Source organism: Drosophila mauritiana, chromosome X (genome assembly GCF_004382145.1).
Source record: "Drosophila mauritiana strain mau12 chromosome X, ASM438214v1, whole genome shotgun sequence".
Classification (NCBI taxonomy): Eukaryota; Metazoa; Arthropoda; class Insecta; order Diptera; family Drosophilidae; genus Drosophila; species Drosophila mauritiana.
Genome location: NC_046672.1, coordinates 17,891,471 through 17,916,682, shown reverse-complemented (window position 1 = coordinate 17,916,682; position 25,212 = coordinate 17,891,471). Strand labels below are relative to the sequence as shown.

Below are 25,212 nucleotides of genomic sequence, written 5' to 3'. Positions count from 1 at the left end.
TTCTCTCCTCCGAACTCACTCCCATGGTGGAAAATTCTGTGCTTTACTCTCGATAGTGACGACTTTATTGCCGCGCGATAACTTAAGCTATACAAAGTGTATGTATTTGGGAGTGTTGTTAAATAGGGTGGATCAATATTTATAGTTGCGAAAGACATGAGGGAAACAACGTGCTTGTAAAATGTGGGAAATTCGAGCAGCGGAAAGTTTTTCAGTTCATTTAGCCAATAATGCGAAGAGCATTCTCCACTTTTATGTACACAAAACCAAATTTGGCATGTAAAATCTACGGATATCCATTTAATTTTCAGGCAATACAAACAAATGAGCAAAAACTTTAGGCTCACGGAATTACGGAATACACGTTACCAAGCAAGGAAATTCGAAACTACGATTTTGTAAAAGAACAGTTTAAAATACGCAAACCCTTCTCTCCGCCACTTGAAGATCTTATCTAAATAACTAATTTCTCTTTAATCTGGAACTCTACATTCTATGAGCTAATGTATCTTTGTTAATGTACAGTCTGGCGACGAAGATAAGAATACGGGGGTCTGGAAGCTAGTGGAAAACGTCTCAAAAGTGGCGTTCGACTCGGGGAAAGCTAATGCCAAAACTCGCGGAAAACTAATGCATAACTTTCTCCGCCACCTTGAGCGCATCTTCCCAAACGTCCACACCTTGGATTGGGATTGAGACACTAGCGGCTATGTGTCGAATAGCGTGGCTAATTTACAGTCTGGCGAAAAGAAAGGAGTGGCGAGTAAGGAGGAGCGGCTCCTTCAGACGCACTGCAGCTTGAGGCTAGCGTCGCGGACCTGCCTCTTTGCCTGATGCATGGCCATTAGCTGGCACCAGCCCCAGGCCAGGCTCCTGTCCTACATCTTTGGCTCGAGCAGGGAGCTGCCGGAGCCGCCAATGCAGGGCAGATGCATCTGCATGCGCTCCAGCTGATCCGCCAGCAGGCGCTGCTCGTTGGTCAGCCGCAGTATCTCCTGCTTCTCCTCGATGGTGTGGCCCTTGCGCTTGGCCCGATACTGCAGCATTCGCTTGTAGCACTCGAGTATCTCCTGGTCCACCATGTCCAATTTCTGTTTGATGGCAATGCGCTTGATTTCCTCGCTGGCAACGGCACGCAGTCGCTTCAATTCCTCGCTGTTGAACTGCGAAATGGTGCTGATCTCGGTCGTCACGCGCTTGATCTCCATCAGCACCTCGTCCACGTCTTCGTGGGCCGCAAACTCACTGGCATCGATCAGTCCGTTCTCGATGAGAGTCTTCTTCAGGCGCTGTTCGATGCCCACGCCGTGTTTCATCATGGCGAGGGATCGGAAGTTCCCGGAAGAAGCTGCTGCGGCAGCATTTGCCGAGGACGAGGAGTGCGAGTGGGTGTTCTCGTTGCTGCTGCTCGTGGTGCTGTTGCTGTGCTCGCCCACGGCGGCCTGTTCGCTGGGCAGCGTCATCAGCGACTCCTCCATCAAGGCGGACACCAATCGCTGGGTAAGCGGACCAGTGATGCTCTCCTCCACCATGCCTTCGGCCTTTTTGAGCATACCGCTGGAGTTGTTCGATTTGATTCGTGCTCCGCCAGGCTGCAGCGCCTTCATATCTTCCTGGGCCCAGACTGTGGAGTAGTGGGGACCCAGAGGGGGCACTGGCGGCACCAGTGGACCCCAATACTGCTCCAGCAGGTCATCGATTAGGCGCAGATCCTCGTTGGTTAGCGGCATGCAGTAGGGCTCCACGGATAGCCAGAACTTGTTGGGCGTATCGTTCTTGGGCACCGACATCTTCGGTAGCTGCGGCAGCGGCTGGTGATGCGGCAGCACGGATCCAGAGGCATTGGCGGCCACCAGTGTGGGCAGATAGTCCATGCTGTCGTCAGTGTGCACGGCCAAGGGGCTGTTCTTGGCCTGGTGCTTCGAGGTGCCGCCTGAAACGCCCTGTTGCTTGAGAATGGTCATCGAAGAGTGCTTCTTGCGCACGCCCGTTGGCTCATCCCGCTTGCGCTTGGACTGGCTGGAGGATGAGGCGCCTCCGCCGCCCAGCGGGCTGCCCAGACTCGTCGACGAGTTGCTGCCGATGCCCAGCAGGCCGTTGAGCATGCTAGCCGGACAAGGTGGCGATCCAGGCACACGGTCGAGCTTTCTGCGATCCTGGCGCTTCTCATCCTTGTCCAGGCTATCATACTCCGCTTTCAGGACGCGCGTGCGCAGCGCCACATTGGAGAGCATCTGTTCCAGCTCCAGTTGCACTGCGTCCAGATCCTCGGCCGCCAAATGATCATCCGCCGGACGCTGCAGTGCGGCTGCAATGGTGGGCAGCAGTTTGGGCACATCCCGAGTGCGAATTATGGGTATAACGACGCCACCGGGCGTGGCCAGCACCTCGGAATCCAGGAAGGTGCTCGCTGGCGCGGATTTGCCGCCACCTGTGCCATTTGTGGGCAGTTTTCCAGCTCCTCCGGATGACGCAGAGATGCCAAAGCCACCGGAACCGAGCGAACCACTGAAGTGGGCCAGTTTGATGTTCTTCAGGTTCGCACTCATGGGACGCGACTGCGACTGGTTGGGGACCTGTGTGTTAGGTAGATTGCGTATATATTTGCTGTTTTTCCTCCTTTTCTTGTGGTGTAAAAATCGCAATTTGTTTTGCGTCGATATGGCAGTGTGACCGTAGCGGAAGACGTGTAAATACTAATGTACAAGATGGATAAAATACTGGAATGGGCTAAACGCGCGGGTTAGGCACAGTGGGACAAGCAAAAAAAATCCTCATGAGTAGCGATGTATTTATATTTATTTAAAACATGCTTAGCTAGCATTTCATTAGTCATATTTAGCAGTAATTGAAACTGTTTATTCGACTATATTTCAGCAATTGAAGAAAACGGAATATTATCGCATGCATACATTTGCATACCACCTGATTTTTTATCCATAAAATAGTGAAAAATACTCTCTGCAACTGTAACAGTGATCGTGCACTACAGCGCTGCTCCAGCGCTGTGCAACACTGGCGGCCGCGTAGCGCGCGTGTTTACCAATACTTTGCTTTTTTTGTTCAGTTCTTTGTTGTTGTTTGGCGTTCGCATTTCGCCCGTCGTCGTCTGAATTTTTAGTGATATGCGCGCTATTTCGGTGATAAGCAGTGTACTTAACAAATCAGCGACTGTTGACAATTAGTAATGGCCAGCGGGAGCAGCTTGCGATGTTAGAGTAGCCCCACATTCCCCCCTTCCGCGGACGAACTGCAAGTGCAAACTGCAGTGTATGTATGTAATTTTATGTAATTGAACACCCATTTGCCACCCCACCCCCCAAAATCCACCAAAGCATGCAAACACACATCCAAACATTCGAACATCCAAGCACCCAAACATCGAAGCATCCGATAATCTCGGACTGGGTGCCTCCAATTGCGCCTTGTTTGTCCAATTGTGAAGCGAAAATCACAAGACAAGTCGAATTGACGCTCAGCCGCCACGCCCCCTTCGCTGCTCACGCCTCCCCCCCTCCCCCCTACCCCTTCACCCGGGCGGAAATCAACGTAAATCAAAAGCCAACATCCAGCGATTCAGTTCGGTTTAGTTGGGTTCAGTCGTGCCGACATATGCACAAATATCCCAGCTTCAAAACGCTGTTTCCATTCGATTTGCCTACACTTTCCCAACTGGGCATTTTCGCTATCAGAAGAGGTTTGCAATGATAAATGATTCGAATTTCAAGCAGTGCAAAAGTTTGTTATTTTAGATGGATTTATTATTTCCAAGATTTCCGCTTCCAAAGAATTCGAGCTTGCCATATGTAAAACACGATCGTTATAAGCCAATTAACTTGACTTTGATTTGTTTAGGTTACAACAAAGTGTTTTGTTTGAGTTAAAATCCGATCGCAGAAAGATCCAAAAATTAAACAGTGAAAACAATGCAAATAACTTGACAGTGTGTAATTTAATATAAAGCAACAACACACAAAAGTGTTTTATTTGAGCTTAGCTTATGTTTTGTAAAGGTTTCATGTTTTGTGTTCCATAAGATATATGGATATATACGATATATTCGTTTCAAGTTTGCCTTGTTTGTTCTTCAATACAAAGATAAATACAAGCTTCCCCCATCTATTATCTCAAGTAAAAAGAAGTGATCAGCCTATATAGTTCTTTGTTGCTTTACTTAATTCTTTGTTTTCGCTATTTGCAAACTTGCAGTATGATGGAACAAGTGAAAATCGTAGCTATTTTGAATCTATATCTCGTTTGTTTTTCGAGATAATCCCAACGTGATTGCACATAGTATCTAGAAAAGTCGAACAATAACCGCGGGCGGGTAAGGGTATTCGCAGTGCCCCCAAAAACCTGAACGAACCCTCCGCTCTTGTTTTATTGATCAAATATTTGCGTCTACGTGTGTCGTCGTCGTCGATGTGTTCCGTTCCGGCGATGTCTCAGCGATTATGGGGCTTTGTGTGTCAGCTGTTGTTTTAAACGGCACTAGCACATGTTTTATAAGCCCAGTCCGCAGGCCAGTCGGCTCGTTATCAGTGCCAATTAAACCGGAGAAGAGAAATCTTTAACCGCCGGCGATAGTGGCGATAAGGTCGCAGCCCTGGGATGATCGGGATAGCTTCAGGATTCACCAGCTATGTCGATCGATCAGAGACAGCACCAACAATCCATTACGATTGCCATGGTTGGCCATAAGCTAGTTGGTAGTTGGTGTATGGTCTAATCAATCAGCGAGCCCATCTAATTTTAGACTCCACTGTTGACGTTAATTGACCGCCAGCCAGTGCCACGCCCTCCCTCCCCCTCATCAATTATCGCCCAGGTATTGACCACTCTTCTCGGTTGCTCGCTCAGCTGGGAATGATAATCAACTAAGTGGGGGGAGAACATTATCAGCGTATCCGTATCAGTGCATCAAAAGCGCATTAAATTCAATTAGATATATGCATAGCTGATAAGAAATGTTGTAATTCCCATTTAATCAATCATTCAAACAATTCAATCAATCAATCAGGGATTGGGCCATTGATACGCATATTTTGTACTTCTTAGTGATATATCTAAGTGCCTAGATTAATTTCCGACATGAGCAATGACTATTGATGATAATTTAATATCTACTGAGCAGGTCATTCAATTGATAATTATAAATAAATATCAAAATTAAATGAAAACAAAAGAGGCACTATTTATAAAGCTTGAATATCTGCATAATTAGATTTAGATAACGAAGTTGTATTTACGATCAAGTTGAGGTATAATATTTAGAATTCTTTTTTCCTGTGTAGGGTATTGTGTGAACGGAAGTTCCGGGCAGAAATCGAGGAAGGGCAGCCGTAAAATGAGCGGCTTAAATGGCAAGAAAAATACGACAGCAGCAGTTGGCGACGCAAATATTTGTGCAATTGATTAAAACAGTGTCCCATCCAGATCTCTATCTGTATCTTATACGTTTGCTGTTTGAACTGGCGACAAAATTTTCCAATTTGCTTAACTCGTTATGCGGGCCACGTTAATGATATGGCCTATGCACATACATATGTATATAAACAAACATATACCATACATACATATGTGTATTCATTCTGTAGAGTCGAGTGGCACAGACCCCAATAATTGTTTGTATATTATTGCTTATACGTACAAATATTTTTTCGGGGCTTGGGTGCTTATCAGTTGTGAAGAACACACACCCACCCATCCACCACCCACCGTTCAATTCACGATCGCCGGTAGTCGCATACAACGTGCTTTAGTTAATACGCCCGATTAGCTGCTGCACTGATTTGAGCCATTATCCATTAGTCCGCTCGCTCGTCCGTTAAATTACCGGCGGCGAAAGCTGGGCGATTGGTTCTATGTTCCTCGGACATTGCTGACTTGAGTCTCAACCCCACACATTACTCATCCGCCGCGAAAACAGCTCTATTTGGGCGGTGAATCACTCACTCCAAAATACATCTTTCCTAATCTTGAAGTGTACGTAGTACAAGCATGATTCTAATGCACTTGGCTAGCTTTAAGTACGCATACGATATCCGGAAGTGCCCTTAACAACTCTTCAATGCCATCGTTTCAGACGCGCTTCACTGCAGCGCCGATCAACGGAACGGATCCGATCTGGACTGGACTGAATAGCCCTAGAATAGCCAGGTCGAAGAATCGCCAGCCATGAAGTTCGCCGAGCACCTGTCGGCGCACATAACGCCCGAGTGGCGCAAACAATACATCAACTATGAGGTGAGTGTTGGCTCAACATGGGAAATCCACCAAGTAAACGAAGAAACCAGCTGATAGCCCAATTTCTGTGCCACAGGAAATGAAGGCCATGCTGTATTTGGCCGTGGAGGAAGCGCCATCGGTGGAGAGCGTCGAGGACGACGTGCTGAAGCGGCACTTCGCCAACTTCGATGAGAACTTCTTTCACTACTGCGACAAGGAGCTGAAGAAGATCAATACGTTCTACTCGGAGAAGCTGGCGGAGGCCACGCGAAAGTTTGCCACCCTGAATGCCGAACTGAAGACCTCCATCGAGGAGTCGGAGCGGAGTGCCAAGAAGTCCAAGGGACACAAACGACATGCCGCCTTGCCGGATCGCAAGGCGCGCGAACTGAAGTTGGCCTTCAGCGAGTTCTACCTGAGTCTGATCCTCCTGCAGAACTACCAGAATCTGAATCACACCGGCTTTCGTAAAATACTCAAGAAGCACGATAAAGTAAGTCTGATTTACGGCAACCGCAGAGACATCACTGCTCAGCCATGACCTAGTCAAGATCTTTGGAGATTGCATGTCTGCGGCGCAGAACACGAAAGAACACATTTCGTGTGAGAAATAAATAATACGAATTTATAGTAGGGTTTTCGGGGAAAAAGTCGCTTAAAAATAGTCACTGTTATCGCAAAAAATGAATGTATGCGGATTGCACAAGTTAGAATTTGGGGGTAGCCATAAACAATGTGAGTAAGTGAATAATACTAAGATAATAATGGGTTAGACATCACTGTATAGTTTTCCTCAAGTCTGTATGTTCTTAAAGTTTCTATATTTCTATATTTGGTGACAGCTTTTGCGTGTGGACACCGGTGCCAAATGGAGACAGGAGTATGTGGAGGCCTCGCACTTCTTCACCAACAAGGACATCGACAATATCATCAATGAGACGGAGACGACGGTCACCGGCGAACTGGAGGGCGGCGATCGGCAGCGAGCGATGAAGAGATTGCGAGTACCACCGCTGGGCGAACAGCAGAGTCCGTGGACCACGTTCAAGGTGGGCCTCTTCTCCGGCAGCTTCATAGTGCTGGTCATTGTGGTGGTGCTGTCGGCCATCTTCCACGAGATCAGCGGCGAGAACCTGAAGGTTACGTTCCGACTCTACCGCGGCCCCCTGCTAATCATCGAGTTCATCTTCCTCATCGGAGTGAACATCTACGGCTGGCGGTCGTCTGGCGTTAATCATGTCCTGATCTTCGAGCTGGATCCGCGAAATCATCTATCCGAGCAGCATCTCATGGAACTGGCGGCGATCTTCGGCGTGATCTGGACACTCAGCATGCTGAGCTTCCTGTACAGCGCCAGCTTGGCCATTCCGGCGTTCATCAATCCGCTTACGCTTACGCTGATTATGGTGCTGTTTTTGGCCAATCCGTTCCATGTGCTCTATCACGACGCACGATTCTGGCTGTGGCGGATTACGGGACGATGTCTGTCGGCACCGTTCTTTCATGTTGGCTTCGCGGATTTCTGGCTGGGCGATCAGCTCAATTCGCTGGCTACGGCTATCCTCGATTTCGAGTATCTCATATGCTTCTATTTCACAAATGGCAACTGGACGGAGGCGAGGGATGCCTCGATTTGCATGGAGAAGGACTTTATCATCCGGCCGATTGTCAATTGCCTGCCCGCCTGGTTTCGATTTGCACAATGCCTGCGCCGATATCGCGACTCGCGGGAGGCCTTTCCTCATTTGGTGAATGCTGGCAAATACTCCACAACCTTCATGGTGGTGATCTTCGCCACGCTGAAGAGCTTTCACAGTCGTAAGTTTTGCATCTCCATTTAAAGTATATTTATTTCCTAATGGATCTGTTCCTCCAGCGAACTATTCCAGCACATTCGATAATCCCTATACATGGCTGTGGATTATCGCCTCGATTGTGTCCTCTTGCTACGCCTACACATGGGATATCAAAATGGATTGGGGTCTGTTCGACAAGAACGCCGGCGAGAATACTTTCCTGCGCGAGGAGGTTGTCTACTCATCGACGGTAAGTTGAATAACAGCTAATAAGTATAAGATAGAATCATCTATATATCCTTAAATTGCAGGGTTTTTACTACTTTGCCATTTTGGAGGATCTGGCCCTGCGCTTTATTTGGGCGCTATCTTTCTACCTCACCGAGATGAAAATCGTTAGCTCAGACATAATGACCTCCGTCACAGGCATCCTGGAGGTATTCCGGTGAGTACAGATTCCTGAATCAAAATCTGTCCAAGTAATTTACGAAGATTACTCGCTTGCAGTCGGTTTGTGTGGAACTTTTTCCGGTTGGAGAACGAGCATCTGAACAACTGCGGTAAGTTCCGAGCCGTTCGTGACATCTCGATAGCGCCGCTGGACTCCTCCGACCAAGCGCTCATCTTGCGCCTGATGGACGAGGCTGATGGTGTGATCAATCGCTACACGAAGGCGAACCGACCAAAGCCCAAGAAGGTCAAGGATCCGGAGAAGCGGAGCCTGCTCCAGACGCGCGGATCGCTGCCCGATCTCAGGATCGATATGGACAGTAAAAAATTGTAGGCAACGATCGCCGCCCACCGAATTGTGCTTCCTAATGAACGATTTTGCGGAACGTCTTATACGAAAGTTTATCCGTAATTCAATTTACGTACTTTTTTTTCGTCATTTTTTTTTTGCGTTGTTTAGCTAATTTGTATATTTAGTGACTAAGTACTTAAAATTGAGGAGAGACAATGTCCAGCAATAATTAGTGCATAAGATTTCTAACTAATTTAGCATTCCACGTATGCGGTTAACTAACGAAAAAGACCAAACCTATACCTATACTTTTACCCGTAATCCGTAACCCGTAACCCGTAGCCCGTTACCTTTAGTCCCTAAGCCAGATTTCGACGTTTCCAAATCCAATTCGAAATCCATACCTTCCACAGAAATTGGAGTAAACAACGGCAGTATTAGTACTTAGAAAAGGCGAACAAAATAACTAGAACTCAGCAAGAATATGAAACTGCAGCCACCACATTCCTTTATCAATCGTTAGTCCTTTAGTTAGATCTGCCTTATCTGTTATCTGTCTGTCCACCTGCTGATTGATATACGACATAGACTGTGACCAAAACGAAACTTAAACTGAATTAAACAGAAACATATAACAAATAAAGTTTAAAGAACTTAAACTAAAGCTGATCCCGAACGGAATTGTACATAGTATACGTATGGTAGTGCCTGTGTGTGTTCTTCTCGCTCTGAGTGTGTGTGTGCGTGTGTGCAAGGTCTAGCATTCGAAACTTCAAAAGTGCAATGTTGTTTGTATGATATATACGAACAGTACAGACGTCTACATAACTATATACACGTAGGCTTAAGAACAACTCGTCAGATATTAATGAAGACTTTGTCAAATTTTGCCATAAGTAGTAGGCTCGCATTTTGAGCCTTTGATAAATTATCCTTCGAAAATAAATTATTCCTATTTGTAATAGCGCTTTTGATACGAAATCGCAACTATTTATGCGATGAACAATTTCCCAAGCAGGCATGTAAATATTTCAGTGCCTTCTATAGGGATTTTCAAAACACCGCTCCAATTGCACTTCAATCCACAAATTAAATTATATAATAAACGCCGAACACACACACACGCATACATACACATAAAATATATATTGTACACCTTAGCAGAAAGTACCCGAGAATTAACATGAAACGAAATAAAGACGGCTTTAAGTATGCAGCATAAAAAATGAAACAATAAGTGCCAATTGTATCTTGACCTAGCAAATATTTTCGAGTACAGCGGAAACCAGAGCTGTACCCCGCATAATCCAAAATTCCGGATCGTTGTGGCTCCGCAAGAGGACGGCCAGTATGAAGTTGGTCGAATGGCCCGTGGTGGAGAGAACACCGGATCTCTGCTGGGTCTTGTAGAGCGGCGCCTCATATCGCACCGTCGACGAAATCTCCAGGCACGGCTTGAATCTCACCACCGGCATCCGGGAGAAGAGCTCGCCAAAGTTGGCATCGCACAGGCCGCCTTTGCTCAAATCCCAGCGAGCTGCTTCGATGAAGATTCCGTGCACATTGATGACGGCATCGGTGCATTCGGGCAGGTTGCCATATAGCTTTTGGTCCTACGGGATAAAAGTTGGTGTAGGAAATAGAAATCGAATGCGATCTGGAGATATGTACATACACTCATGTTGTTGGTGTGCATCTCAAAGAAGTCCTGCTGCACCAGTTCCCGTTCGAACACATCGAAGTCGATCTTCAGTGAATCAATGGGCAGGACACGGCGACGGGCGTACGTCTGCAGGACGCCGGTGAGGAAGGATTGCGGGAAGAAGAAGCCACTGATCCAGTAGGAGCGAGGTGCTCCATTCTCCGCCCACTGTTGGATGAAGTCGATGCGCCGCTGGAAATCGGATATATAGCTGGGCAGCGGCTTGATCGAGAGGAAGCTCCGCTTGGCCCAGGACGCGGGCACCTGGTTCGATAGCAGCGCCTTGAACACGTTCTCCAGCTCCTCGGACATTACCACCAGGCCCTTGATGGCCTTGGACAAATTGACCAAGCTGTCGTGAATGATGCCCAATGCGATGTTGAACCGATCGATCTCTTGGACCAGCACAATGGTCAGCGATGGCACTTGACCCTTGGCGTCAAGCTGGAAAAAATGGGTGGGGATAAAGATTGGAGCACCATTTTGGAAACTACCATGCGACCTACCATAGAGAGCGTGTCGTGGATGGGTTCTCTCTTTATCTTGTTGGCCAGCGCTTTCTGGATGCGTGCGATTGTCTGCTGGGCGATCTCATTCTCCATAGCCTGGCCCTCGTCGGCGGCGGATCTCGGCTGGCCTAGGAGCAGGGTGTTGATGAAGAAGGACGTCTCCTTGGTCTGGAACACGATGTTGGCATTCTGGTTCATGCCGAAGATCTCGGGATCCTCGAGGACCGGAAAGCCCTGCACATAGGCTGAGTATTCGGTGAGCGTTTTCTTGCGCGGATCCCGATAGTAGCTATCACCACGACAGTACTTGTAGTCCGGCTGGATGATCCTCTTCGACGAAAAGATGGTCAGAATGGTGCGCAGGCACCGCAGATCCCAGTAGTCAGTCACCCGGCCGCCCCACGTGATGTCACCGTTGATATAGAGAATGGCCTCCCAGGGTATTTCATCCAGAACCTCCCGATCGATAAAGAAGTCGAGGGTCTTTAGTCCGCATTCCCGATCGCTCTCGCTGAACTCGTAGGTGATGTTCCATCCCAGGGGTCCGAATTTCCTGCGCTCCAGCAAAACCGCATGGAACATGCACAGCCCAAAGACAATGGCCCGCCAATTGCCATTCTGGATGTGCTGCTCGAAGAAGTCCTGCTTTAGATCCGTCAGTGCACCAAACACATTCGCCTTAATGCCCTTCGGCGGTTCATTGGTGATCTTCACCGAATTCTGGAGTACACTGATCGGGAACGTTTGTATGGGCATGGAGGAGAGATAGAGCCGGAAATCGACATGCGCCTTGGTGATGCCCAGCGTCAGGTTTCGCACAATCGTCTCCAGCGTCTGCATGAACGAGGTGGCCAAATGGCAATTCTGCAGGAACACCCAGTGACCCAGTCGCAAGCTCTTTTCGATCAGGTTCTCCGCCAGTGGTCCCTGGCCCTGGCCCAGCGAAATGGAGTAGTACTTGTCGGTGAACTGCATCTGGGTGGTGAACTTGAGGAAGCCAGACATTGGATCCGAACCAGTGGACAGCACAAAGATCAACGGCGTCACAGCAGAGGTGTCCAAATAGCTAAAAGGGGGGTTGGCAAATATTACAAAACTTTCCATAGCTGGGAGTAGGAGATCTTACACAGAGCTCAACTGGGTACCACCTGATGCCTCGGTGAAGTACTTGCCCACGGTGGACTGCAGGTAGCAGACCACGTTGAGCAGGAATCTCGGTTTTCGGAAGGCGGAGATGAACATCAGCTTGTGGAAAACCCTTAGTCGTTTGTTCCACTTGTCCGTTGGTGGCTGATTCGTCTGGGCGAAGTCAAAGACCTCCTTGTTCTCCTGCATCTGGATGAAGAAGGGCTTGTCCAGTTCGTCGGTAAATCCGCCGAAGAAGCTACTGAAGTTATCCTCCAAAAAGATGCACGAATCCCATTCGATCTGGCTCATCTTGATCTTGGCCGGCTGAGTCTTGGTCCGAATGTTACCCACAGGTCCGCGAGAAAGGAAAAGGAACTCCTCCTCGGTAACTCGACCCTCTTGCCGCTCCACCGACAACGCCAACAGGAAGCTAAAGATGATCTTGTGGTTCTCGAACAAGCCGCGGGATATGTTATCGAAAATGGCTCTCAGTTCGTCCGTCATCAGAGTGGAAATGCGCACCTCCACGGACTGAGGTGGATGATCCAAGCGGAGGACATTGCAAAATACCTGGGTGAAGTACTTCAGGCTGTACTGGTACATGGGATCGATCTCGGCCAGGCCTGCGACCACAAAGTAGAGGATGGCTCCTCGGGAGGCCAGGATGCGGTAGCGTTCCCGCGAAGCGGTGATGACCTTCTCCGTCTCCTCGGTGTCAATCAATCGGGCGGCAATGATCAGCGATGTTTCCTATATGGGAGTATGATGGATGATGGATCACAAATTTCAATCGAGAGAAGGAACCCACCTTGGCATCGTTCAGTGTCTCCACCAGCTCTTCGTCGTCGAGAATGTTTCCTTCGGAGTTGAACAGCAACTTCAACACCTTGTCCTCCAGCGCCAGCAATTGCTGTTTGTCCGAGTTGATCTTGACCACCAGGTCGTTACGCTGGATCTCCATCGCGGGCAGCTCGATGGCCACGATGTCACTTAGGTTACGATTGGAGTTGTAGAAGTGCAAATGCTTATAATGATATTGATTACTTACGCCAGCAATTGATCCTCCAGACCGCTCTCCGTGACCAGAAAGTTGACCAATGTCACGTTGATGCACACCTCGGGCAGGTAGTGAGGATTGGGCAACTTTGTGGTCATGTACAGCTTAAAATTGTCGTCGTAGTCAATCACCATGTCGCCCAGTTTCAAATAGGTACGACCCTCGAATCGGTACGTTTCTCGCTGAAGGATGGGTCGCAAACTGGGATCGATGGTCTCGTTGATCTCCTCGAGCAGCACCGGATACCCCTGGCGTACAGCGTTCTCCAGCACCCGCATCATGGTCGAGTCGGTCATCTTGATCACCTGCAGATTGTTGGCCCGCTCCATGTTACGGATCCAGCGATTGGCCTGCTCTTGAGGATCGATCATGAGGGCCCAACGCAGAGCCCTGGTGGCATATATGCCATTCTCAATGGATATATTATCCTTCGGTAGGCCGTCCACATTCCACTGTCGCATCTCGTACGGATCTCCAAGCACCTTCAGCAAGTTGAACTCGGGACTGGAGGGAATCTTGTGCTCACGGCACTTGGTCACCCACAGAGCACTCATATCGCGACGATATTCATGGGAGAAGGCTCCCAAATAGGCGACACAGGCGGCGGCCACCAGGACATCGCCGGGCACACAGGCTAGATCTCCGGTTAGGGACTTGACCGTTTCGCGCCAGCGCACCTGCTCGTCGGAAAGAGCGGAGGTCAAGCGACCTGCTCGATTGATCCTACCGTAGGTCAAGTCCACGTTGTCCTGGATAACTTGGAACTCGCGCTGCTTCTCCTCGAGACTGTCGCGAAGTCCTTGAATCTTGGCCTCCACGGCAGCCAGCTCCTTTTGCTTCTGCCTCAGCACGGTCATCACCTCCTTGAGTTCCGCTTCGGCGGCCTCCTTTCGCTTGATCTTCGGCTCCACGACCTTGTACACCTTGGAGAACTTGTCCATGGATATTACCCACATGCTCATCGACTTGGCCACCTTGGAGACCTTCTCAAATTTCTGTGAATAGCGAGATGGTTAGTCAAAGAACTCTGCTAGCTAAGGAAGTAAACGTACAGCCGGCACAAAGTCCTTGTGGTCGATGTACTTCTTGACCTTCTTCAGGGTATCCTCCTTCATGTGCTCCTTGTCATACTCAAACAGCCGCTTGATGAAGTTTATGTCAGCCATGATGGCCTTGGCGGATGCCCAGGTGGGTCTGCAAAGGATAAAATAGGTGGATAGGGGAACATAAAATAGGGTAAACCCACTCACTTCACACCCAGCAGAATGCAGACCGCCTCCATGCAGAACTGCACCAGAGCCGGCGGCGTGGTGAAGGACTTCAGTTCATTGATGTCCGCCTTGGTCAGACCCTTTAGTGCTTCCTCCGCCTCTCGCAGCGCCGGCATGGCAATCTCCAAATCTTTTCCGGCATCCTCGGATATCGCCTGAGCCACCGCCGCCTTCTCCTTGGCATTCATCTCGTCCTCTAGCACGCTCTGCTTCACGGCATCCGCCTGCTTGGTCTCCTTGGTCAGATTGTCCACCAGGGACTTCATCATGGCGGATTTCTCATCCAGCTGGGGCACCATTACCTCCAGCTCTTTTCCCATAACTGCGATCTAATTATTGGAATAGAACTTGGGATCTATCTTCTAAGGATGAAGGAGAATTAGTTACTTACCACTTCATTGGTCTCCAGAAGCTTGTTCAGGCCATTGGCGATTCGCTTTCTCTTGGCTATGATCTCCATGTTTTTGATCTTCAGCAGATTCTGGTACAGCTTTAACAACTCCAGATAGCTACTCGGTGTGGTATAGTAGTGCCTCTTCATTTCCTTGTAGAACTTCACTGAGGCATCTTCAACAGTCTGGAAGGGATTTCATTTGAAGCAGGCTATTCCTTCGAAGAAACCGCACTTACCTTATGCATAAAGACGGTTGTGCTCGCCAGCGAGATGCGATCCTCCATTTTGGGTGCGATCTTTGTGAGCAACCCGAGGGCCACCGAATATAGGGCCTCCGTTGGCCAGCTGGTGAACCAATCGATCGTGGTGCAGTTGACTAGCGAGGGGAACATGCGGCATCTGCGCCGAAAGGCATCGCCAACCGGACTCATCGACATCACCACGTGCAGATTGTTCCTCACCCGGTTGATGAAGAACTTGTAGATGTCATCTCGTGTGCAGGGCTAAACCAGATAAAAGATAGGGTAAATCCAGATTAGTCCATTTTGGTATACCCACATCATCTTTTCTGTTCTCATTGCATCCGTCACGGGCGTCCAAGATGATCTTCTCGAACTCATCACCCTCGAATAGATTGGGCACTTCCCCGGAATTGAGAATGTTGTTGATATCCTCAAGGAACTCCTCCTCCACGATCTGACTGTCTATCAATAGGAAGGTCACCGGTTGATTATCGATCTGTTGGAGATTTAAACGGAAGATGTAGGCGAAAAAACTTAGTTAATGTAACTTAAGCACTCACTCCAGCGATGCGGTAGAGGACTCTCAGATCTTCATGGAAAGCATTTAGGTCGTAGTTGCGTCGCATCTCGATCTGCCAGCAGTTGTACTCGTTGACGTGGGATGCCAGCCGGGTGAGGGATTGTTTTCCCATTCCGGCCACGCCCACCAGCAGTCCATTTCCGCGATCGCTGCGCAAAAGTCGCGCCAATCGGACCGTGTGCTCCATGGCATCCTGGAAGAGGATTAGCTTCATTTGCTTACCCACCGCCACCGAGTTGTAGTCCGCAATGTAATCGTTGAGAACGCTTTCCAGCTTCGCATGATCCCTAATCTCATCGTAGATACGCTCGTTCTTCGGCTTGCCAAAGACCATAAAGTCACCGAAGAGTATCGGTGGCTCATTGTCGTTGATCACCGGGCGATTGAAGTGGTCCAAGCATACTTCCTTCATCAGGGTCTTGAAAATGTTCTTGTCCTCTATGTTAATCAATCTGTCGTGAAACACACGAGTGGTTTCGTGGTAGAACAGTCGGAGTATCTGGTTCTCCTGGTTGTAGTGTAGATTGCTCGCCTGCAGGATACCCTGTATACACTTGGATAGATCGCGCAGATTGAAGATATAGTGCGACTTATCCGGTGTGGGCAACATTACAGTAGCCACTCGCATATAGACATCCACACACGCATTCACCATGGGCTCCGAGAGAGCTCTTACTGCGGAGGAGAACGTTTGCAGGAAGCCCCGCAGGATGCCATTGAAGATCTGGGTTAGGGTCTCCTCATTCGGTTTCGGCAAGGAGAACAAGGCAAAGTGACGGACAAAGCGCGGAGTGAGTGGGTTTCGACCTCCTCCAGGCGGAGCACAGGCACAGCCCAGGACTACGTCCAGAATCTCCTTCCAGTAGAGCTTCTCCCGATCGTAAAAGCCCTTAAAGTCAAGGAATTGGCGCAGCAACTCAATGGCCGGCGAGGCTCCGTAGGTATCCAGCTTGGGCATATTCACGTCGTCAATGAAAACGATTACGGTCTTGCCCACCGGAGCACCCAGCTGGGTCTTCTTGCGCTTCTCCAGCGGCCCCTCAATCATCTCTTGGGTGCGCATGCTGCTCGTCTGGGCGGAGAAGTTCAAGATCACTGGGATGACATTGCCCTGCGACAGTCGTTTCATGCAACTGATGGCCAGGACAGTTTTGCCCACGCCCGTATCTCCAGTCACCATGACGGGCATGCCCCGTTTGAACAGGAGATCGGACACATAGCTGGAGGGGATTGGGATTACTCTTTTGTTGTCATGTATTTAGTTACAAGACAGCACTTACCCGTATTTGGTGGTGTCCACCGTTGGCACCTGCATGTCATAATAAGAGGTTTCCGGATCGAAGACAAACTTGGCCATGATATCTAGCCAGCTGCCCCAGTCCATTTTCTCCAGGTCGATGCGATAGTTCCACAAGGTGAAGTTGGGTAGGCTGCGCGGGGAATAGGAATGCATAACTTGGTATTTGGTAACTACAGCCACCATTCTTACGTCATATTCGGATGTTGGGCAATGGCCTTGCTCCACTGCTCCTCGAAGGACACCTTCTCGGCATCCTTGAGATTAGAGGCAATGGCCCAGAGCACCGCCCAGGCGAAGATCTTCGTCACCAGTTCCTTGCCCTGCTCTTCACCCAATGCCGACCACTTGACCGCCTCGAACTGGGCAGAGGTCAGCTCACAGCACAGTCGTACCTTGGATCCCAGCACCTGGTGGATGGTGTACACCGCCCGCTTCCGTTCGATCTTCAGAGCCTTGTCGAAATAGCCCACAAAGAGCTGGTAGCAGAACTCGGCCAGTGGAGCGGGCAGCTTGTGCTTCATGTCCACCTCCCGCCAGGTGTCGATCAGTGGTATCCAGCCGAGATCGCCGGGATCCACATAGACCATGCCGCAACGGGAAACGGTGGCAGGCGAAGCCTGCAGAAGATCCTGCACCTCGAAGAGCATGTGGATCCAAGCGGTCAGCTTGATGCGCTCCGAGTTGGCCAGACACAGCATCTTGTTATCATCCAGCACCGTGTTCAAGTTCTCGATCCATACTGCGTCAACGGGGCCATCGCACATGATCCATTGGTGAATCTCATCTGAATCGGGAGTTTAGGAAGATCTTTTAACATCTAAATATCTCTGCAGGGGATCTTACCTTCGACTGTGGTGGCAGTTCGCACCGCCAGGCCCAGTAAGCCATCCTGCCACTCCAGCGTCTTGAGATCCACATAGCCGTACAGCTCGTTCATGGTCACCGCCTTGGGATTCATTGTCTGGATGACCACTGGCCGAAAGTTCGGGTCTTGCACTTCGTTCTCGAAGAGATGTGAGAGAGCGAACTCGAGGGCATGCAGAACCACGGATTTACCGCCACCGGTGGGACCCACCAACATGACACCCCATCGGACGCACATCGTCTCGTACAATTGCAGACACTTTCGGATGGTGGTCGGCACCGCCTGGAGATTCTTCTGCCGCAGTCCCAGTCGCAAACTGGCCTCCAGATGCGGATGCTGTGAGTCCGGCAATTCCACGCCCGGAAACAGATCGCTAAGGATGCCACGGAACAGGACCGCATCGTCAGCCAGAAACTTGGGTATATTGGAGTCTCTAAGTGCCGCAATCAGGGTGATATCCTCCCGTTGATTGGGCGAGGCTCTCTTGAGAGCTCCAGCCATCACCAGGACAGACTTCACGGCTCGCATACCGAAATCATAGTGATTCTGCTGGCTGAGCTGCTGACTGCAGAGCTGGTACATCTGCACCATCTTGCGGGCCAGGATCTTGGGATCCTCGAAGCCCTCCGAGTACAGAATCACCTCCGAAATGAGTGCGTAGTCGGGCACCATCATCGAGATGGGTCGGAACAGGGCCTTTAAATTATCGGGCAGTTCAGTTCGACCGGCGTAGCCGGGATTCATGGTAATGAAGACGCAGCAGGAACGATTGATCTTGATCTCCCGACCCTCGAAGATAAAGCTGTGGAATAGGAGGTACTTAATCAATGGGGATTAACTTCTTTAAATGTGTAAATGTCCTACCGCTTCACCCTCATGGCCTTGGCCGTTCGGATGGTGATCAACTGCTGGGCAATCACGGACAGCACTTCGATGTCGATTCGGTTGAACTCGTCGAAGCAGCACCAGGCGCCGCATTGGGCCAATCCCGAGAAGAAACGTCCCATCATCTTGTAGTCCAGGCCATCTGAGCAATTAAAGACGACGCACTGTTTGGCCAACGCCTTGGCCAGATCCTTCGTGGTCTCGGTCTTGCCTGTTCCGGCTGGTCCGGCCGGAGCTCCGCCCAGATCCATCTGGAAGGCGCCCATCAGACAGAGGTAGCAGCGATCCGTCAGCGGGGTGAGCACCAGGACACCGCCGGCACCCAAGTACTCATAATAGTACGGAATATTGGCGGCGGCCATGCGGGAGTAGACCGTTTCCGTCTCATCGGCCCAGTAGAATCGCAGCATCTTTAGCCAGTTGAAGTCCGATCTGATGGAAAGAATCTTACAATCTTGGCTCAACATTTCGCAGACTCGACACTTACGCTTTGCAGACTTCCTTTTCGATGAGCATGCGCACCGAATCCTTGGCGTGCACATCGATGGTGATCAGGGCGCACAGGATTTTGCGCAGCAGCGAGCTAATGTTCTTCCTGGTCAACGCAGCGAGGGCGCCCAGATCCTTCAGGCACTTGATCTCAAACTTGGCCATCTTCTCCAAAATGTTCAGGGGATTGCGCTCCTTGCCCTCGTAGATGCGATGAATGTCGGCGGCCCACTGCACTTGGGAGACGGTGAGCACCACCTGGTTGGGATGATCCTGGAACCAGTCCTCGCGCTCCTTGGCCGGATAGCACTGGTAACCGAATCGCATGTACCGCTTGCATGACACAAACATGGCCTCCTCCACCTTGCTGAGCCATTCCTCCACGGCTCCACGAGCCTTCAGACCCTTGCCAAACTGCAGCTTCTCGCCCTCGGGTGAGAGGAAGGCAACGATGTCGTTGGTGGCCACCATCTTGCCGTCGCCGCCTTCCTTCGATCCAAATTCCAATCGGTAGATGGCATCGAAGCACTTGCGCAGATGCGGCTGCACTGCCTGGGGAATTCGAGTTTGTGCCAGGATCTCCAGCAGTTCGTCGTTGGACAGAAAGTAGAATCTATGGGGTATTCATTTATATATTTTATATAAGTATTGATTGTGTCTCCTTACCTGGGGAAGACCACCCGTTTCACCTCCAAATATGCTTCCAATCCGCGTGATATGAGATCCAGCAAACGGTTATTCTCCACCAGCACCTTGTGCACATCCGCGCTGGACATGGTGGGCAGGGCCAGAGCCACCTTCTTTGCCTGGCGGACCGTCTCCTTGAAGCTCTTGTCCACCGTAAAGAACATCTTGGCCTCTTGGGGCAGCTGTCGCTGAATATCCGCCGAGGCGAAGATGGCCTCCAGGTAGATCCAAGCTCCCTGGCAGTCCATCCAGCTTTCTGTTTCGGAATTGATTGATTAAGGATACCAAATCTTAATTCAAAATATATAACCCACCGAAGGTCTTGGCAAACTGGTCCATGGCATTGATCCACTCGTCCACCTTGCCCTTGATGGGACCCACAAACTTGGATGCGGCTATCGTGTTGATATTCACATTGGAATCATCGAGAACGGCCTGTAACTCCTCCGTGCCGGCCAGTATGAAGACGTCCTTGGCGTCATGGTGCGGTACAATAGACAGTTCCGTCTCCTTCCAGGTGGTTTCGATGCCCTTTAGCATATTCTCCAGCTGCACCTCGCCGGTGGCCTGCGAGGATATCTGCATCAGAGCCTCGCCGACGGCGACATCGTCGAATGCGTGCACATCCTCGTATGTCTGGATTAGGATGTCCTTCTCTTGGAAGAACTTGCGATTAAGCAGATCTTCGATCTCCGCCCAGTGACGCTAAGTGGATAGATGATTAGGGGATATTATATATATATTATATATATATCTCTCTGAACCCTCAACTTACGGCTCTTAAATTGGGATTACGCAGGTAACCGATCACTGGGAGTTTCTCCTTGAATGCCTCTGCGGACTTCTGGAGCACTGGGACTATGTTGTTTTCGGGCAGATACTTTTGGAACTGCATGCAGTTCTTGATCGTCTTGGAGTTCAGTTCAACCATATCCACCACATTTAGGGTGTTGAAATCGGACACTATCCACTCGGCCAGCGATTCCTCCCAATCGGACCACGTGCGATAGAGATTCTGGCGCATCCGTATGTCATAGAAGCCGCTGGCCATCTCATCGTACATGGTCAAGTCAATCTGGAACTCCTTCTGGTAGCCAAGGAACTCGTCGGCTGTCTCACGACATTTGTTCAGGTGTTCCAGCATGGAATCTAACTTATTGGTGACCGACAATCGGTTGGAATTGGCCTAGGGAATATATCAAGTTTAATAAAAGTAATATATGTACAAATTCGTTTCGAATAACTCACATCCAGCAGCCAGGGCTGCATGGCTTCGACGGCCACCTCATGGATCTCCTCCTTGAGCGCCGCTATGTCATCCTGCATGGCATCCTCGAGTCGATTGATAAATTCCTGTCGCTTCTCTCTGATCTCCTCCAGCGTCTCCCGCGTCCTATTCAAATAGTCTTCGGTATCCATGTAATCCTCCTTGGAATCGTCATCGATGGGTATGCCAAAGTCCTTGATAATGAGCAACAGATCGTGCACATAGTCGATGCCATCGAATATCCCGTCCAGTTCGGTGGAGCACTTGTCCAGAAATCGGATGTGGGCCACAATCTCCAGAGTCTCGTGCGGTTCGTAGCAGATCCTGCCATGGAAATCCTGTGCCTCCTCGTACAGTCGTGTGGTCTCCTCCTCGGCCAATTTGGGCAGGTATGTGGCCAGGACGTTCTGGAGTCGGGAACAGACCGGCGTCACCGTATCCTTGAAGTTCGTCTGGGTGAGCTTTAGCAGACCCAGGAATACGTATTCCAAGATGCCATCCAAAGCCCTCACATTGTTGCAGTATCTATCGCAGTACGCTCGCAGTAATTGAAGATCTGAAAAGTACACGATTTATATAAATAATCTTAAATATCATATTTTCATATATATACCTCTTTCCGTATTGAGAACCGTGGGATCTGTACTATTGTCAATCTCAAAGTTTTCACGAATTTGGTGGAATCTCTGCGTATAAAGTCGCGCCCTTTCATAAGCTTTTCGTATTAGTACGAACATATTTTTGCTAGTGCGAAAAAGGTATTATTCTTCAAATGTAGTATTTTATCAATGTTTACCTACCGATTATACTGAAATTGTATATCGGCGCGCAGCAGATAGTGCAAATCGGGGGCACCATCGTATAGCACCTCCTCCTGGCGTCCCATAATCGAGGGTCTAAGATTACATAGTTCAGTTATTAATCCGCTTTCGGATGCACAAGTTACGCAACCTACTGGGTGTACTGCGTGAAGAAGGGATCTGTGGTGAACGGATGGATTTCGAGGACCGTCTCCAGAATGAGTCCTGTGATGCGCTGAAATATAATCCTGATAATATCCTCCGACGGCTCGATATCAATGCGATCGGGCAGTAGACGCAACATGGCCAAAAAGAATGGACTTTGCGGCTTGTCCTGTGGTCGCTGCTTCTCGATCCGCTTGTCCACCCGATCATGTCTATTGATATCCGCCTCCGAAGGACCAACTTCGTCGTGCACCTCGAACGAAGTGGCCAAATCCTCAAAACTTTTGATCGTGATCCGGTACAGCATTTGGTACACCATCATGTCGCAGTAGGTGAGGAAACTAATTTGGAGAAGGCAAAAGATTAGGATCAATTCTAGAAAGGTCGAATGCGTTTTCACACTTGGTCAGGGTCTTGCAGAAGGCCCTCTTCCGTGCTCGGTCCATAAAGCTGTGCGCTTCACGCATCTTTTTCAGCGATGGATAGTAGTTGACCTCGTCATCCGGATAGAAGCCGCGTGCCTGGATGGCATCCGTGCAAGCTCGAACTATATTTACGCATTAATTAGGGTTAAATGCGGACTCCAGTTACGGTTAAACTCACATATCGTCTTGGCAATAAACTCCCGGAAGTCGGTGAAGGTCTTGTGCAGCTGCTCATAGATGCGCATGTGCGTCTCCAGGAAGTAGAATGGATGCCAGTTCTCAATGTTGGACACATTGACGAAATTCAATCGCTGCAACTGCACAATATCGCTGCGCATGCGCAGGATCGCTTTGGCCAGCTGGGGAATCACGATGAAGAGGTTGTTCTGCAGAAAGTCCCGTGCCTCGTTCAGTTTCCGCCACTTGATCGTCTTTTCCCATACCTAAGGGATGGGAAAACATCAGTAAAGATTTAAACTATCAGTAACCAACTGATTTAACTCACCTTGAAACCCTTCCACAGCCGGAAGATGGAGAAGGATCGTATCTGGATGATGCTGAGGAACTGCTTGAACTCCTGCTGCCACTGGTCCAGTGGCGTGAAGAAGTTCTCGGAGCAGTGCCAGAAGGTGACGCCGTGCCGGGTGACGGTATAGAAGGGTTCGTACGTGTTCAGATCCTTGTACTCCACCTCCCGCAGGCTGTACGGCGTGAAGTACTCGCTGTCGTGGGGCAGCATGTAGTCCATGTAGACGAACGAATCATCCGGCATGTTGCGCATCCGGTTGATGATCAGATTCAGATCCGGAATGAGCGATGCTCCCGTGGTGATCTTTGTGGTGCTGGCACTGCGCGATTTGTTACCTGTAGCCGAGCCTCCCGATTTCGAAGTGGAAAAGTTCAGCCGGTGCTTGGAGGCCCTCTTGTGCTTCCCGCTGCTGCCGGCTTGTGCCTTCTTCTCACTGCCATCCGCCGGACCCGTAATGCTGCCGTCGTTGACATCGCTGGCGCGATCCGTGAAGGCGGTGAAATCGCTATCAAGTCGATCCATGGACATGCTACTCGGTCGCTCATCGCCGGTTACGCGTTTAAAACCCATATCTCCGGAATGATCGCCGCCTCCTGCCGACTGCCGCCTACTTCTTCCCCGTTCCCGAGCCTTCTGTGACCCATCGTCGTCCTCCTCCTTCTCCCTCTCCTTCTCCTTGCCCTTGATCTTGATTTTGCTCCTATCCTTACCCTTGGGAAGCAGCTGGCGGTACATCCCGGACATCGGGCTAGAGAGAATCCGGCTGTATGTGGCTAGGTTTTGATCGGCTTCACACCGACTGACAGCTGTTGGTTGCTCCAAATTGTTATTCCGTCGCCATGTCTACTGTTGTCAGACATCCGGAAAAGGGGTGGAAGTTTGTTTGCTAACATAACTCCAGATACTCTGTAATATTAATGCTTATTTAGTTACAACTTGGAGGATGCTTAATTTTTTTAAGGATCCTAATGTATTAAAAATTTTCATGAATCTATATATTACTGTATTGATATTTAAATTTAAATTTAGTTTTCAATTATTCGTGTGTAAGCCCTCTAGCAGTAAATTCATTAGTTTTATAGTTTTATTAGTAAAGTTATGAGTTTAGACACTCTACTTTTTAAAATCACCGTTTCCAGGACTTTCACCCAAAAGCTTTATTCCAAGTTGTTGCTAGTAAGCTTTTAAATAAGCTTTAGTAAATGTAAGTGATCCAATTCCAGTTGACGTTACATTTTTTAAAACTAAAACTCTTCTATTTTTGAAATTAAAGAAATTAGTAAGACCTGTACAAAAATTATTGTTTGAAAACATTTAAAGCATGTTGTAACTATTTTTTTTGCTTGACTTGAATTAAAGTTAATTTATAAAATTTATTAAAATATATTATTTGTTAAAAAATCAAAATCCTAATGATGAAGATTTGGATGTATTTCGCTTGAAACTAAACTATATTAATACAATACTTTGTCCATTAGCTTAAATTTATTAACTTGAATGATTTTTTTTACATTAAATTATGTTTTATATTATATTTCTATGATTTACTTTGGCCATTATCCTTTTAACGGCTGAGCTTTCTGGAAGAGCTTCGGACACTTAGAAAAGTGGAAACTCGAAAATCTGCTGCATTCCGCTGCGGTGGTTGCGCCGCTCCAAACTGGCCTGGCCCACTTTCCACCCGCGAGTCCACGGCTTCTGCAGAGGATGCCACATGCCACATGCCACTTTCCACGCTGCTCCGCGACCGGCAAAAAAAGGGGCGAGGGCGATGAATTGGGGGGGTGTGGCGGCGATTGTTGCGCCTGCCTGCCGCCTGACCTTCAAAGCTCGCTGGCGCAAGCTTTTTCGACATCGAATCGAACTCATTCGGCGCGAAAGGAACGGCAAGGTGAAAGCATCTCTCTTTGCCGCCAACGCCGACGCCGACTGCGACGTCGCGGTCGCCGTTGGCGGCTGCAGTCGGTTTTTTGGTTTTTGGTCTTCGTTTCGGAAACAAGCGCCATCGGATTTTCGGACCCGAATCGGCATCGGCATCGGAATCGGTTGGCATTATTCGGGCGTTGCGATTCTGGGTTCCGCAGACTAGAGTCTCCAGCGCCTAGTCGTTGGGTATACGGCGCGATGTACAGAGCCGCGACACGCGACACG

At 49.3% G+C, this 25,212-nt stretch overlaps 3 protein-coding genes across 4 annotated transcripts; 1 reads left to right on the top strand and 2 right to left on the bottom strand.

The window, feature by feature from the left end:
* Positions 1-41: 41 nt before the first annotated feature.
* LOC117147195 (transcriptional adapter 3-B) lies at positions 42-2,685 on the bottom strand. The gene has a single exon (XM_033313995.1). It carries the CDS (start codon positions 2,547-2,549, stop codon positions 879-881), a length of 1,671 nt encoding a protein of 556 aa, XP_033169886.1. The 5' UTR covers positions 2,550-2,685; the 3' UTR covers positions 42-878.
* Positions 2,686-3,050: 365 nt separating this feature from the next.
* LOC117146931 (xenotropic and polytropic retrovirus receptor 1) lies at positions 3,051-9,992 on the top strand. Of its 2 annotated transcripts, none has more exons than XM_033313576.1 (7): positions 3,051-3,274; positions 6,086-6,246; positions 6,323-6,721; positions 7,071-8,046; positions 8,105-8,274; positions 8,336-8,469; positions 8,532-9,992. In XM_033313576.1, the coding sequence occupies exons 2-7, from the start codon at positions 6,178-6,180 to the stop codon at positions 8,806-8,808; spliced, it is 2,025 nt and encodes a 674-aa protein (XP_033169467.1). In that variant the 5' UTR covers positions 3,051-3,274; positions 6,086-6,177; the 3' UTR covers positions 8,809-9,992. The 2 variants fall into 2 exon arrangements, with proteins under 2 accessions (XP_033169467.1, XP_033169466.1); XM_033313575.1 differs by having other exon boundaries at positions 3,051-3,270; positions 8,532-8,808.
* Positions 9,993-10,009: 17 nt separating this feature from the next.
* On the bottom strand, positions 10,010-23,859 carry LOC117146930 (dynein heavy chain 6, axonemal). Its single transcript, XM_033313574.1, has 27 exons — positions 23,038-23,859; positions 22,711-22,975; positions 22,510-22,654; positions 22,098-22,448; positions 21,943-22,038; positions 21,756-21,886; positions 21,124-21,698; positions 20,651-21,061; positions 20,190-20,580; positions 19,855-20,131; positions 19,187-19,801; positions 18,679-19,131; positions 17,793-18,616; positions 17,139-17,733; positions 16,930-17,079; positions 15,630-16,869; positions 15,386-15,565; positions 15,064-15,330; positions 14,825-15,010; positions 14,413-14,762; positions 14,215-14,356; positions 13,154-14,157; positions 12,914-13,094; positions 12,104-12,855; positions 10,975-12,043; positions 10,442-10,912; positions 10,010-10,379 (listed from the first exon to the last, which is right to left on the bottom strand). Exons 1-27 carry the CDS (start codon positions 23,803-23,805, stop codon positions 10,023-10,025), a joined length of 12,246 nt encoding a protein of 4,081 aa, XP_033169465.1. The 5' UTR covers positions 23,806-23,859; the 3' UTR covers positions 10,010-10,022.
* Between the last annotated feature and the right edge of the window lie 1,353 nt (positions 23,860-25,212).

Excerpts from the sequence above, each read along its gene's own strand:
- LOC117147195 (XM_033313995.1), bottom strand. The coding sequence starts at position 2,549 with ATGAGTGCGAACCTGAAGAACATCAAACTGGCCCACTTCAGTGGTTCG.
- LOC117146931 (XM_033313576.1), top strand. The coding sequence starts at position 6,178 with ATGAAGTTCGCCGAGCACCTGTCGGCGCACATAACGCCCGAGTGGCGC. Across the intron at positions 6,247-6,322 it reads AACAATACATCAACTATGAG|GAAATGAAGGCCATGCTGTA; the intron begins GTGAGTGTTGGC and ends TCTGTGCCACAG. Across the intron at positions 8,047-8,104 it reads GCTGAAGAGCTTTCACAGTC|CGAACTATTCCAGCACATTC; the intron begins GTAAGTTTTGCA and ends CTGTTCCTCCAG.
- LOC117146930 (XM_033313574.1), bottom strand. The coding sequence starts at position 23,805 with ATGTCCGGGATGTACCGCCAGCTGCTTCCCAAGGGTAAGGATAGGAGC. Across the intron at positions 17,080-17,138 it reads GCCCAACATCCGAATATGAC|CCTACCCAACTTCACCTTGT; the intron begins GTAAGAATGGTG and ends TTCCCCGCGCAG. Across the intron at positions 14,763-14,824 it reads TTCTGGAGACCAATGAAGTG|ATCGCAGTTATGGGAAAAGA; the intron begins GTAAGTAACTAA and ends TCCAATAATTAG.